The sequence below is a fragment of the Stylophora pistillata genome, chromosome 3 (assembly GCF_964205215.1).
Source record: "Stylophora pistillata chromosome 3, jaStyPist1.2, whole genome shotgun sequence".
Taxonomy (NCBI): Eukaryota; Metazoa; Cnidaria; class Anthozoa; order Scleractinia; family Pocilloporidae; genus Stylophora; species Stylophora pistillata.
The window spans coordinates 31205905-31218464 of NC_142521.1; the positions used below are offsets into that span (position 1 = coordinate 31205905).

At 39.7% G+C, this 12560-nt stretch overlaps 1 protein-coding gene across 1 annotated transcript; it reads left to right on the top strand.

Moving 5' to 3' along the window:
• Positions 1 to 135: 135 nt before the first annotated feature.
• LOC148735617 (uncharacterized) lies at positions 136 to 9943 on the top strand. Its single transcript, XM_088754973.1, has 6 exons — positions 136 to 202; positions 735 to 806; positions 1173 to 1244; positions 2149 to 2249; positions 4405 to 8072; positions 8596 to 9943. The coding sequence occupies exons 1-5, from the start codon at positions 136 to 138 to the stop codon at positions 8053 to 8055; spliced, it is 3963 nt and encodes a 1320-aa protein (XP_088611099.1). The 3' UTR covers positions 8056 to 8072; positions 8596 to 9943.
• Positions 9944 to 12560: the final 2617 nt, after the last annotated feature.

Below are 12560 nucleotides of genomic sequence, written 5' to 3' on the forward strand. Positions count from 1 at the left end.
GTTAAAATTGTATATGTTTGCAGAATCTTTTTGTGTTACAAACTTTTTTTTGTGATGGGAATGAAGGAGTCGACATTTGGTGACATGAAACGCTCTTTTAACTTACTCTTTACTCATTCTGTATCGTTTTCAGGTATGGCTGATGATAAAGAACCCTCACCTGACGGACAAATAGGAAGTCTTGGTGCCAATACTTTTTCAGGTGAGAAAAAAACCACAGGTAAAAAGAAGGTTTGATTGAAGTAAAGCAGTAAGCGGAGCTTGCTCTTTGTCAGGTGGATACTGGCTCCTCGTAGTCTACGACCCGTCTAAGAATGCCCACAGCCACTTTCCGAGTTACCATCTGAAATCCTTATTCCAAAAATCTTAATCCCTAGACAACCATATATTAACGTAACGTGCTACCAAGCTATCGTTGTGGGAGAATAGAAGCAGGTGGGCCATTGATTGGGTTGCATGTAACAGGCACCCTGCATAATACTAAGATTGATTTATTTGTGTGCTCTTGGAATGGAAAATGGTATCTTAAGCCTAGTAAACAAAATGATTGGCGATGCTTCTTAGCAAATGAGAGCGGCGTATTCGGTTATCATGATTTGGCAGAGCTATCAAATCAGTAGAACAGTTTCCAGACTAAAATCAGAATATTTTAGTTTTGCAGGCTTCATGAACATGAAAGGGTGGGGATACAATCCTAGAAGATGTATTTACCAAATTGCTTCCTCGTGTTTCAGCCACAGCAGATTCTCAAGTCACATCGATATCAGCGGAGGACAAACTCGACGTTCAGAAGAACACTTCACCAGGTGAGGATAAACCACCAAATTAGAGTATTCTTTTGCTAACACAACTGAGAGATTATGGTTTTCAAGTGGGCCTCTGACACTGAGCTTTACGCGACATGTGGTATAGTGGCCATCCTATCAAACTTACGGAAAAAGCAGTCGTAAATTGCCAAAATTGAAATATTAATTTGGTGCTTTCGTATGATCGTGAACATCAAGACAGTATTTCGTAGGCCGTCTAACTGAAAAACTATACTCCAGAAACCGTACTTGCTTCTTCTTTTTCAGTGGCCCCGCATAAGCATTTATAAATTAGAAAGTGTTACCTAACTATTCAAATGTTGTCCTCAAATGTGCTAATGTGCTTTACCTTGTACTCCATGCCAGCCACAGAGGTTGTTAAAGGTACTTCGAAGCTATTTGAGCTGAAGCTGGATGATCATGACGCCAGTTCATCAGGTGGGAAAAACTATGAAATGATTGTATTCTACCATTATCACAAATGAGGTCACCGAGAGAAGATGCATTCTTAGTGAGTGATGAAACAGAGAAAGAGCCATAATAATTCGGACTCTCCTAAAAACTCTTTTGTCAAACTAGCTAGCTCATGTGATTCCGCCGAAATATTTTGTATATGGCACGGATTGGAGTTTTCATTCAGTACTAACGGTGTAACGATTGAAATAAAGATAGTAAATTTCAAACCTGGTGATAAAAGTTAAAGATGGTGTTTTTCAACTCGGTCAAACTTGGAAAAAGATACTAGAACTTTCAAAGTATTTTACCATAAATGCGCGGTAATGATTTTATAACTTTCTTTTTTCGGTGGCTCCAATCTGAAAAATTAAAAGATAACAATGTTTTAAGACTTGGAACGGAGCGGGGAGCTTTGATCAAAAACTAGTCCCGCAATACTATTCCTTGTTTTTCGGTGATGGTCATCATAGAAGAGCGCATGGTCTTTACCGGCTTACTTCTTTATAAGTTGTAGACCTCTTAGGTAAAGAATAGTGGGGTTTAGGTGAAAACCACCCGAACATATCACTCATTACAGAAGCCAAGATCGGGAATAAAACATGATTTTTGCCTCATTTTGGGTCTAAAATTGTTCCCACGCTCATTTAGACGGTGAGGAAGTCCAAGTTCCATCGAATTCAGAAAAAAAAAAGAATCTAGACATGGATCATAACTTGGAGTTGGACTTTGAAATCATTTGCTTGGAAGATATAAAAAAAGGGAATATTACTTCGAGTCTCTATTAAAGAGTCACACCATTGATCAATAACACTTAAAGTTTTCTCCGTATATCCGTTTCTGTCTTTAAATAAATTTCTCTCGGCTCAGTGAGTAAGTTTCTTTCTAGGAGCCAGTGTGCAGGCTTATGGTGAGCTGAATGATGCAGCGCAAGAAACAGAGCACAAAGAAGTTATGGGAGGCTTAAGAAATCCCTCAGAGGAAGATCAAGTAAGTCTGAAAAACAAATACGAATAGCGTAGCTCTTTTCTAAGGGTTTTAAGTTTAAAACATTTCCACCGCGTTGAAAGGAATATAGAAAAGAAACTGATGAGTATCCTGCGATGACTTTGGACTGGAAATTGATATTTACAAAATTCCAGAGAAAACACCGTGTAGAGTTTCAAGTGAATGGCAAATGAATTACATTCAATCCTAGCAATAAAAGCCAAACTTCAAAGTAATTTGTGAGGGTCTCAACGGGGTGATAATTCTACGTCTAACAATTAAAATTTTGCCACATTTTACGGCCGCCAGTTAAATTCTTTCCGTTGTAATTAAAATAAAAATTTTTACGGTTAAAGTGCCATTAACTCCAAAAGTTTTTTCGCTACAATAAATTTCCTTGGCTTATTGACGACAACAACAACAACAAAAAATATATATATATTAATGTCGATCCTATTTTAGTTAACTTTCACGAGTTTTCAAAGATCCTAAAATGGGTGCCATTTCTCTATTACTGTATTTTTGAGGTTTGGTAAAACGAAACGATATTGTATTACAAAAGGCAATATCTTCTTCAATCTTTGTTTTTGAGCGACCTTCAGTCTACCAGTAAAATTAACTTTAGAGATATATGTGTCCAAAATATCATCTGGGTATCCTCTATTCTTCGAGCCGTGTGTTTTTATCAGACGTGGAGCGTGAGAAAAGTTGTTCTTATGAAGCGTGGCGCTTCTCTTTTCGCGAATCCTTTCTTTGCCTAAAGGATGCCGCGAAAAAAATTCGTATATTGGAGGGTCTCTGTCTCTTTGTGATGCGTTTGTACGTCAAGAGTTGATTCCCTGTTAGTCTCTCTCCTTTTCACACTTTTTCATTTGTGTCCGAGAACGTAATTTCTGACGCAGATTTATCGGCCGTGAATTTGTTCATCTGTCCGGTTGTTCATTTGATGGGTTCCTGATGTGTTGCTTGCGTGACTCAATCTTTTATTCTTCTACCTTTGACTCCGTTTTCCTTTGCGATCACCGGCCGTTTTAATTTCATTTGAGTTATGTTTCACAGTTGTTCGTTTCTGAGGAGGCAGAGAATACACACGCACAAGATTCACCTTTTCTCATGATCCTTTTTTGCTCTCAAATTTACAAGAAGCCTGTGGACCTCGTTCAGTTTAGCTTTCGATTCCATGGCTAATATTTGTTTACATCACGCGCTTTTAAATGGATTCTATGGCCACTGATTCTACGTACTTTGAAAGTTTTATTACATTTATCGTTCTGGCTTTAACGTGCACGTCTGTGGCGAAATTTCCCCAGCACTCCAACGAGGTCACGCGCTACCTTCTTTCTAACCGAGCTAAGATATCCAGAGGCGGCCCAAGCGTACTGTGTGTGATTTTGGGGTACTGGAAGTTCATTAACGGCAAATAGCTAACATATTAAGATCGAATTTTAAGCGTAAGTGTGGGCCTTTAAAAAAAGGAAAGGCTTTTCGGGCATGTGCCCTTCTCGAGATTAGCTTGTAAGAGTGGGATAGAGTTCTTTCTAAGTAGTGTTAGAATCTCCTGACTCCATCTCATTTAAACTTCGCTTCCGACAACAGACGATTTCTTCCATCTTCGCGTCATATTCTGATCGATTAAAAGTCTAGACGCTTCGGATGCCTCGGAGTCATATGGCCAATGTCTGAGTCTGAGTCTGAGTCTCTCGATGACATGGCTTTCTTTAGACGCTTTGTGGAAGGTCCTCGATGTTCGAAGAAAGGCGGGAAATTTTCCAAAAGGATTTCCTGTCTTGGTAACCCATGACAGCCGTCCCCGACCCAGGTCCCAAAATACATGGTTGTTAACGTAAAAAATTGAGCTTTGACTGCATGTAGAATTGCGGGGTTTTATTCGACTATGTAAATTCTTTCACTGTGAAGATCAATAAAATAAGGATGTTTCTTTTGTATCGAAAAACATTTTTGGAGGTTAGTGGCACTCAAACTTTTCTTTTTGTCTTTCACTTTTTTATTTTGTTTTTTACGTCCAACGCTCGACCCTATTGCGAACCTCACTTATAGAAACAAAAGACTTAAGTATTTTGATCCTGGAACTTGATGAATATCATGATTACGCTCAAAAAAGCTCTAAAAATTCTTACGAAGTTTCGCAAAATTTTAGGAAATACATAATGTCTCGTATAAAGATGAACCCTGTCCGGACGATACCCAAGATGTCATCCGTCTCAAACGGCTTCTACAAATTGCCAAAGCAACCAGAAACAAACATGGGGAGAGCAACGCTTACTATAAAATTGGTTGGGCCTATAGCGACCGTAAATACTATGGAAGAGCCATTGAGTGCTACAAACGTGCAATAAACCTTTTCAAAGAATTGGGCAGCAAAGCTTGCGAGGGAGATAGCTATAGCGATCTCGGGATTGCCTATTATGAGTTACGAAATTTTACAAAAGCTATTGAGTACAAACAGCTTGCATTAGAAATTTTCAAAGAAGTGGGCGACAAGGCTGGTGAGGGAATAAGTTATTACAATCTCAGTCATTCTTATGATAAGTTAGGAAATTTTACAAAAACTATCGAGTACAAACAGCTTGCATCAGAAATTTTCAAAGAAGTGGGAGACAAGGCTTTAGAGGGAGAAAGTTATGAATATCTTGGTATTGCTTATGCTAAGTTAAGAAATTGCATAAAAGCTATCGAGTACATGCAACTTGCATTAGAAACTTTCCAAGGAGTGGGCGACAAGGCTAGAGAGGGAAACAGTTGTTACAATCTCGCTGAAGCCTACACTAAGTTAGGAAATTGTAAAAAAGCTATCGAGTACCTTCAACTTGCATTAGAAAATTTCCAAGGAGTGGGCGACAAGGCTGGAGAGGGACGCAGCTATACAAGTCTCGGTAATGCTTATATTGAATTACGAAATTATATAAAAGCTATCGAGTACCAACAGGTTGCATTAGAAATTTCCAAAGAAGTGGGCAACAGGGCTGATGAGGGATATAGTTATAGCGGTCTCGGGATTGCCTATTATGAGTTACGAAATTTTGCAAAAGCTATCGAGTACAAACAGCTTGCATTAGAAATTTTCAAAGAAGTGGGATACAAGGCTATGGAGGTAGAAAGTTATAACTTTCTCGGTATTGCTTATGCTAAGTTAGGAAATTGTATAAAAGCTATCGAGTACATGCAGCTTGCATTAGAAACTTCCCAAGGAGTGGGCGACAAGGCTAGCGGTGAGGGAAATTGTTGTTACAATCTCGCTAAAGCCTACACTGAGTTAGGGAATTGTAAAAAAGCTATCGAGTACCTAAAACTTGCGTTAGAAACTTTCCGAGGAGTGGGCGACAAGGCTGGAGAGGGAAGAAGCTATACAACTCTCGGTAATGCTTATATTGAATTACGAAATTATATAAAAGCTATCGAGTACCAACAACTTGCATTAGAAATTTCCAAAGAAGTGGGCGTCAGGGATGGAGAGGGATATAGTTATAGCGGTCTCGGGATTGCCTATTATGAGTTACGAAATTTTGCAAAAGCTATCGAGTACAAACAGCTTGCATTAGAAATTTTCAAAGAAGTGGGCGACAACGCTAGTGAGGGAAACACTTATCTCAATCTCGGTAAATCTTATATTGGGTTAGGAAATCTTACAAAAGTTATCGAGTACGAACAACTTGCATTAGGAATTTTCAAAGAAGTGGGAGACAAGGCTAAAGAGGGAGAAAGTTATTACGAGCTCGGTACTACTTATGATAAGTTAGGAAATTATATAAAAGCTATCAAATACCAACAACTTGCATTAGAAATTTCCAAAGAAGTAGGCGATAAGGCTCTAGAGGGAAAGAGTTATCACGAACTCTCTGATGCTTGTGGTAAGTTAGGAAATTATGAGAACAATATGGAGTACCAAAAACTTGCATTACAAATTTTCAAAGAAGTGGGCGACAAGGTTGGAGAGGGAAACAGTTACTTCAGTCTCGGTCATGCTTATAGTAGGTTAGGATTTTTCATACAAGCAGAGGAGCACTATAAACTTGCTTTAAAAATTTCCAAAGTAGTGGGACACAAGGATAATGAGAGAAGTTGTTATCGCTATCTCGGTAGTACTTATGGCAGCCTAGGGAAATTTATGGAAGCTATCGATTACCAACAACTTGCATTACAAAATTCTAAAGAAGTAGGCGACAAGGAAGGGGAGGGGGACTGTTATTCCCATCTCGGATGCACTTATAATAGCTTAGGTGATGATCGAAGAGCAATGGAGTACCACGAACTTGCACTAGCAGTTGAAAAGAAAGTGGGAGACAAGGCTAGTCAAGCCTTAACACTTTTTAACCTTGGAGTTGTCTCTAAAAACCTAGGGTCTCTCTTCAGTTCGCTTAAGTACTACCAGTCCAGCGTTACGATGTATAATGAGCTAAGAGCTGATCTGCAATTTGAAGAAGAGTGGAAGATTACCTACCGTATCTCCTGTGAACATGCGTATGCAGCCTTATGGAAACTGCATTTGTATTTAGATCAAGTTGTTGAGGCTCTACTCGTAGCTGATCAAGCACGTGCTCAAGCTCTAAATGATTTGGTGAATTATGAGTACGGCTCTGGTGAACCATGCTGTTTGTCACACCTGCCTGAGAAGCCTCTTTACCGATTACCTGTGGGTTGTGCTCAATCGAATTTGGTTTTCTTAACAGTTACTGATGAACAAATGTATTTCTGGGTTGTTCAGATCGGTAATGATGTTCACGTCAGACTAATCAACATCCGCGATTATAGTTCTGATGGTTACTTGACCGAAAACTACATTGAAAAGTTAAACAAAGAGAATCTCAGAACATTGCATGTCAAATGTGAGAATCGTTCACTTGATGATGAACCCTGCGATGACCAGTTAGCTATTGAAAGGGCGACTGATAAGCTTCCTGAGTCTTCCCAGACAGAGTCACTGCGCAAATTGTATGACATCATTATTGGTCCTATTGCCGATCTGATTAATGGCAATGAACTTATCTTTGTCCCCGAACGTTCATTGTGCATGGTCCCTTTTGCTGCACTGATGGACTCCAATTCAAAGTATCTGTGCGAATCTTTCAGAATTCGTGTCATTCCATCCTTGACCACTCTGAAGTTGATTGTTGATGAAAGAGACGACTTTCACAACAAGACCGGCGCGCTACTCGTGGGCAATCCATGTTTGGATGAAGTTCTTTATGAGGGAAGAAAGTTAGATCCGCTTCCATCTGCCGAAGAAGAAGTGAAAATGATCGGTGACATCTTCGGCTCTACTCCACTCATTGGAGAGGAAGCAACAAAAGATGAGGTGTTGAGGCGGCTCTCGTCAGTTGCTCTGGTGCACATCGCAGCACATGGCCGGATGGAGACAGGAGAAATTATCCTGGCGCCACGAACAAACCGCAAATCACAGACTCCTGCCGAGGAAGATTACCTTTTCACAATGAAGGATGTGTCAAATGCTCACCTGCGGGCAAAACTGGTTGTGCTGAGTTGCTGTCACAGCGCTCGAGGAGAAATCAAGGCAGCTGAAGGAGTAATTGGCATAGCGCGAGCGTTTCTTGGTGCCGGAGCTCGTTCTGTTTTGGTGGCTCTGTGGGCGCTTGGTGACGAGGCCACGAAGGAATTCATGAAGTACTTCTATGAAGAACTTGTGGCAGGAAAGAGAGCCAGTGAAGCTCTTCAGAAAGCTATGAATTGCATGAGAGAAATTGAACAGTTTAGAAATGTACAGAACTGGGCACCATTTGTACTCATTGGAGATGACGTCACACTGGACCTTCCGGACGCTTCTGAAGTTTAGACCTGGTTGATGTACATGTAGGTGTAACTTTCTTTATTTTCAATTACTGTAGTGCTTAAATGACTTTATGAAGATTTTTTTGTTTTATTTTAAGGCTTATAATCCTATGGCACCTGTATTGGCGTAGAAATGCAATGCAAATTGTGTTACATAGTGCTCTTACGGGGCGGATCCATGAATTTTTGATGGGGGGGGGGGTCCAAACTTTGGTTCAGAAAGGACTGTTGGACTCTTTTGAGGCAAATTACTTCTCCCCCACACCCTCCACTCCCCCTCCCACCAGTCGCGGTTGCACGTTACAATTCTTTGGCCGCTTACCGTTTACTTGGATTCATTAATTTAAAAAATCAGCCAGTTAAAAAGTGATATACGATCCTGCAGATGTAAGAATTTCATTCTCAAAGTTGTTCGCGTCAGGTCTGATAGGGGGGGGGTTTCGGACCCCCGGACCCTCCCCCTGGATCCGTCACTGTCTTAGCATTTTAGGAATTTTTCTTTCTCAATTTTTAATTTGAGTTTGAATAATCTTTTTCCTTGAAGGTTGTGAACACTGAACACAGACTTGCACAAGAAAAAGACAAGACTCTACACCGATGGAGAAAAAACTTCAGGGACCACACCGGGATTGGATTGTACACAGACTCAAATAGACCAAAGTAATCTAAGACTTTTTAGTTTTTCTTTGAGTGTGTTTGAGTGCTTTTAGTGGCATTATACAATCGAGTTTGAACTCGTAATCGATGAGAAATTTTAACATTTCTCCATTTTTGGTTAAGGATTTGATTTTTAAATTTCACGAGCCCAGAGAAAAAGACTTTTCAGATCGGAATTTTGTTCAATAAGTTCTTTACTATAGATAAACTAAACAAAGAGTGTTTCAATACTATTTCTGGCGCTATGCGATCGGGTACTCAATTGAACTCGTTATGGTTAAAACATTTGAAGCATTTTCTTAAAAAAAGGTTTGGGATTTAGTTTTTAAGTTTCGTTATGTGCCCGAACAAGACTTTTTATATCGAAATTTTGTACAAAGAGTTCTTCACTTATGATAAACTACACGATTGGGCTAGTATATCAGAAAATAATTTCAAGGCTATAGTGAGAAGTCATGTCAATTGCGCAGATTTGCCAGTTGTTAGGTTGGCTAGAATCAATCGCAAACTGATGAACTCATGGCCTGATCTTTCTTCAACTTCTTTTTTTAACTTGAAGTAACAAAGAACGGGTATGATGATGTAAATTTTTATTCCTTTGACTCTTTGAGGGTCTCAATGAGGCTTTTACGGGTAAAGAAAGGTTAACATTTTGGCCTATTATTACGGTTAGCATATTTTACGAATATTGGTTTAAATTTGTCAATTTCGGTCAGCGGTTCAATCTCATTGAGACCCTCTTCTTTGCTAATTTCCGTAGTTTTAGCCTTCTCAAGGAACGCATTTTTTAAATATCTTTTTAACTGCTTTGACACTTTTGAAGAGGAGCCCTTCTGAAAACCGTTTTTGTGATGAATGATCACTTTATAGGTTTTGGAATTATCAATTTGCTTTTTACTAGTACAATGGAACCTCGATTTAACGAACCTCTGTGTAACGAAGTCCTCGGTTTAACGAAGCTCCATATAACGAAGTCCTTGATTTAACGAACCTTTATATGACGAACTCCACGGTTTACGAACGATACTTAAGTTTCAGCCCGGCTAAAGTTACAGTAAAATGTATGCCACAGAACTTCGATATAACGAACCCTCGATATAACAAACCAATTTACGCGGTCTACCCCTTGGCACTTCGTTAAAGCGAGATTCCACTGTAGCTGCTTGGCAAGACATCCTTAAATACAAAAGTGAAACTTTGAGGCCTAAAATATAGTTGTTTCTTTAATCTTACAAGTGTGCGCGCATGAAATTTATTACTCAGCACATGAACCAAGGAAATCCACAAGTCGACATAAACCGCCAAGGTCTGATTAGCGAAGCCCCCTACCCCACCCCCCTTAGTTGCTATGCAGCTCCATGAGTCTTAGGGATTGAGTGCAACACTCTCGAAGAAGTCTCTCGGGTGGCGCTAAAATTGTTGTTCGAAAGCAATGCTATTTACGTCCTTTCGTACTACAGGAGCCCGTTTCTCCTTGTGTGTCGATGTTTCCTGGTCCCAAAAAACATACCTTTTGCATTAGTTAAATTCAAAATTGAGGCAGTTATCGGTTTCGCAACTCAAACGGAAAGAAATGTATAGAAATCAAAGGGATTTTAATAATTGGCGACCAAAGGCCTTCAACTAAGGTCTCGGGCTCGCGACTGTCGGGGGAACTTTCGAATTTGAGTAAAAGGGTTCCAGAGCACACGTTTCGATGTTGGTGAACAAATTAAAATGTAATCTTCTGCAGTTATCAGAAGGAAAAACTTGTCGGAACATCCTCAAATCCTTAACTCCTAGATTAAAATTATATCTAGGGAGGCAGATTTGTATCAGTCTCAAATAAATCAATTTCTCAATTCTCACGCGTGATCGATTGGTACAACTGATCAAAGCTGGACATGCTTTTCTGCGTAGACCTGAGCTCTAACTGCTTTCAGACAAACTTGGTTGAAAAGTTGTAGTTTCAAAATATCTTCCTTTTCAAGAGTCGCGTAGATGAGCACAGATTGGGTCTAGTGATTTTTTACTGAAATCTGGTAACATAAATGTAATCAGGCATCACAAAAAGAAATCCGTTCGCTTAATACAGCCTCCCAGTAAATGGAGATTTTTTCTCGTTAGAAATCTACATGGACCAGTTTACTCATCTCTTAAACAAAATATTTCATTTTGAAATAACATTGATGACTTCAACCAGGTGATAGCCTGACTTACCAAAGGGTCATTGAGGCTCAGTGGAAAAGCATCGGAGCGAGGTCTGAGGATCGATTTGAATTCGTCATAGGAAATCTGAAACTTCTCTTTGTTTCTGTGCTATGTGCATGCATACACTCGTGAAAAAAAGAATAAACATCTTTCTGTATTTCATTATGAATAAAGGCTGATAGTTTCGAAAGAAACTGTTTGGGGCTGCGTCGGTGGGGGTAACGAAATAATTTGGATATATCAACGAAGTTGAAATGGTAAATTGGCCACCGTAACGATTACAAAAGCTGACGTTTCGAGCGTTAGCCTTTCGTCGGAGCGAATGTGTCTCCGACGAAGGGCTAACGCTCGAAACGTCAGCTTTTGTAATCGTTACGGTGGCCAATTTACCATTTCAACTTTGTTGATATATCCAAATTATTATGTATTTCATTATGCCACGCTCATGACAAGACGTAAAAACATCTTCCTCCAACTGCAATGATGTCTCAACACCGACTTAGGTTTCCTACCTGTCTTGCTCGAACCAGTGTGTTTGATATACAGAGGTGAAACTGTACGTTATGACAAGAGGAATTATAACATAACCAAAGTAAAGCGCGCGCTCTGATTGGTCAATTTAGCGTCCCCCATTTGCCCATTGGTGTACGCTGCTGACGTGAGCAAATGCAAAGACTATTTTTACGCGCGCGCTTGTTTTTTCTGGTCGCGTAAGATTTGTTAAATAAAAGGGAACTCTTTAGCTACAATGTATCAATGTTATGTTATAAAACAAATGGTAAACACCACAGCGTACACTATTGAGTTATGGATGCACTTGGGAGGTTTGCTAAGCACTCAAGAAGCTAGAGTCGCTCTCGGCTATCGCCTCGAGCGACTCTTACGCTTCTTTCGTGCTTAGCAACCTCCCGCGTGCATCCATAACTCAATAGTGTACGCTGTGGTGTTTACCATTTGTTAAATGAGGAAGAAGGCTGCATAAAGAGGAAGATGCGTTTTTTTTTGCGCCTTTTACTGAGGCTTGCATGGCTCATGGTTTAAGGCAAGTAATTTTCCGGTAAGATCAGAGAGGAAAATGTTAAATATGATGGAAAAATTTTTAAAAAAGAAAAATCATGAGAATACAATAGAAATCATTTTAATCGCCCAGACCCTCAGAAGGGAGTTTTTTTGGCTCCATAATGTTTATGCTTTGGGGAACGCATCCAAAACCATTGAGTTGAGTCACTCATTTGGGTATTAAGTGGTCCTACGAATGCACCTCTCCAGAAGCTTTGAATCGCTGATTGTCCTGAGTTTGGGCCTTACAAGTTCAAGGAAAGCTTCTGGCAAACAATCATCATCTATACATGTGGCTTTTCCAACTGTCACCATCTGTTGTTGCCATTTAAACAAAAAATCTGTTTTTGACAAGACAGAATCTATGTTGTTTAGCAGGACCTTGATGTTTCGCATAATATTTTTGACGTTTTACTTTCGTCTCAGTGAGCCTTCCGCGGCTCCCAATTGGTTTCTAATCTTCAAGTTTTTCTTTTGTCCTTGCATTTAAGCTCAAAGGTGCTTCCTCATTCTCGTTTGGACATGGTTAACACAATCCAATTAAACAACTTTCAATTGTACATACACTGATTTTCAACAGTGTTGAAGATTTTTCTCTCTCCG

Coding starts and splice junctions, on each gene's coding strand:
- LOC148735617 (XM_088754973.1), top strand. CDS start 136: ATGGCTGATGATAAAGAACCCTCACCTGACGGACAAATAGGAAGTCTT. Junction 203..734: donor TGGTGCCAATACTTTTTCAG/GTGAGAAAAAAA, acceptor CTCGTGTTTCAG/CCACAGCAGATTCTCAAGTC. Junction 2,250..4,404: donor ATCCCTCAGAGGAAGATCAA/GTAAGTCTGAAA, acceptor GCAAAATTTTAG/GAAATACATAATGTCTCGTA.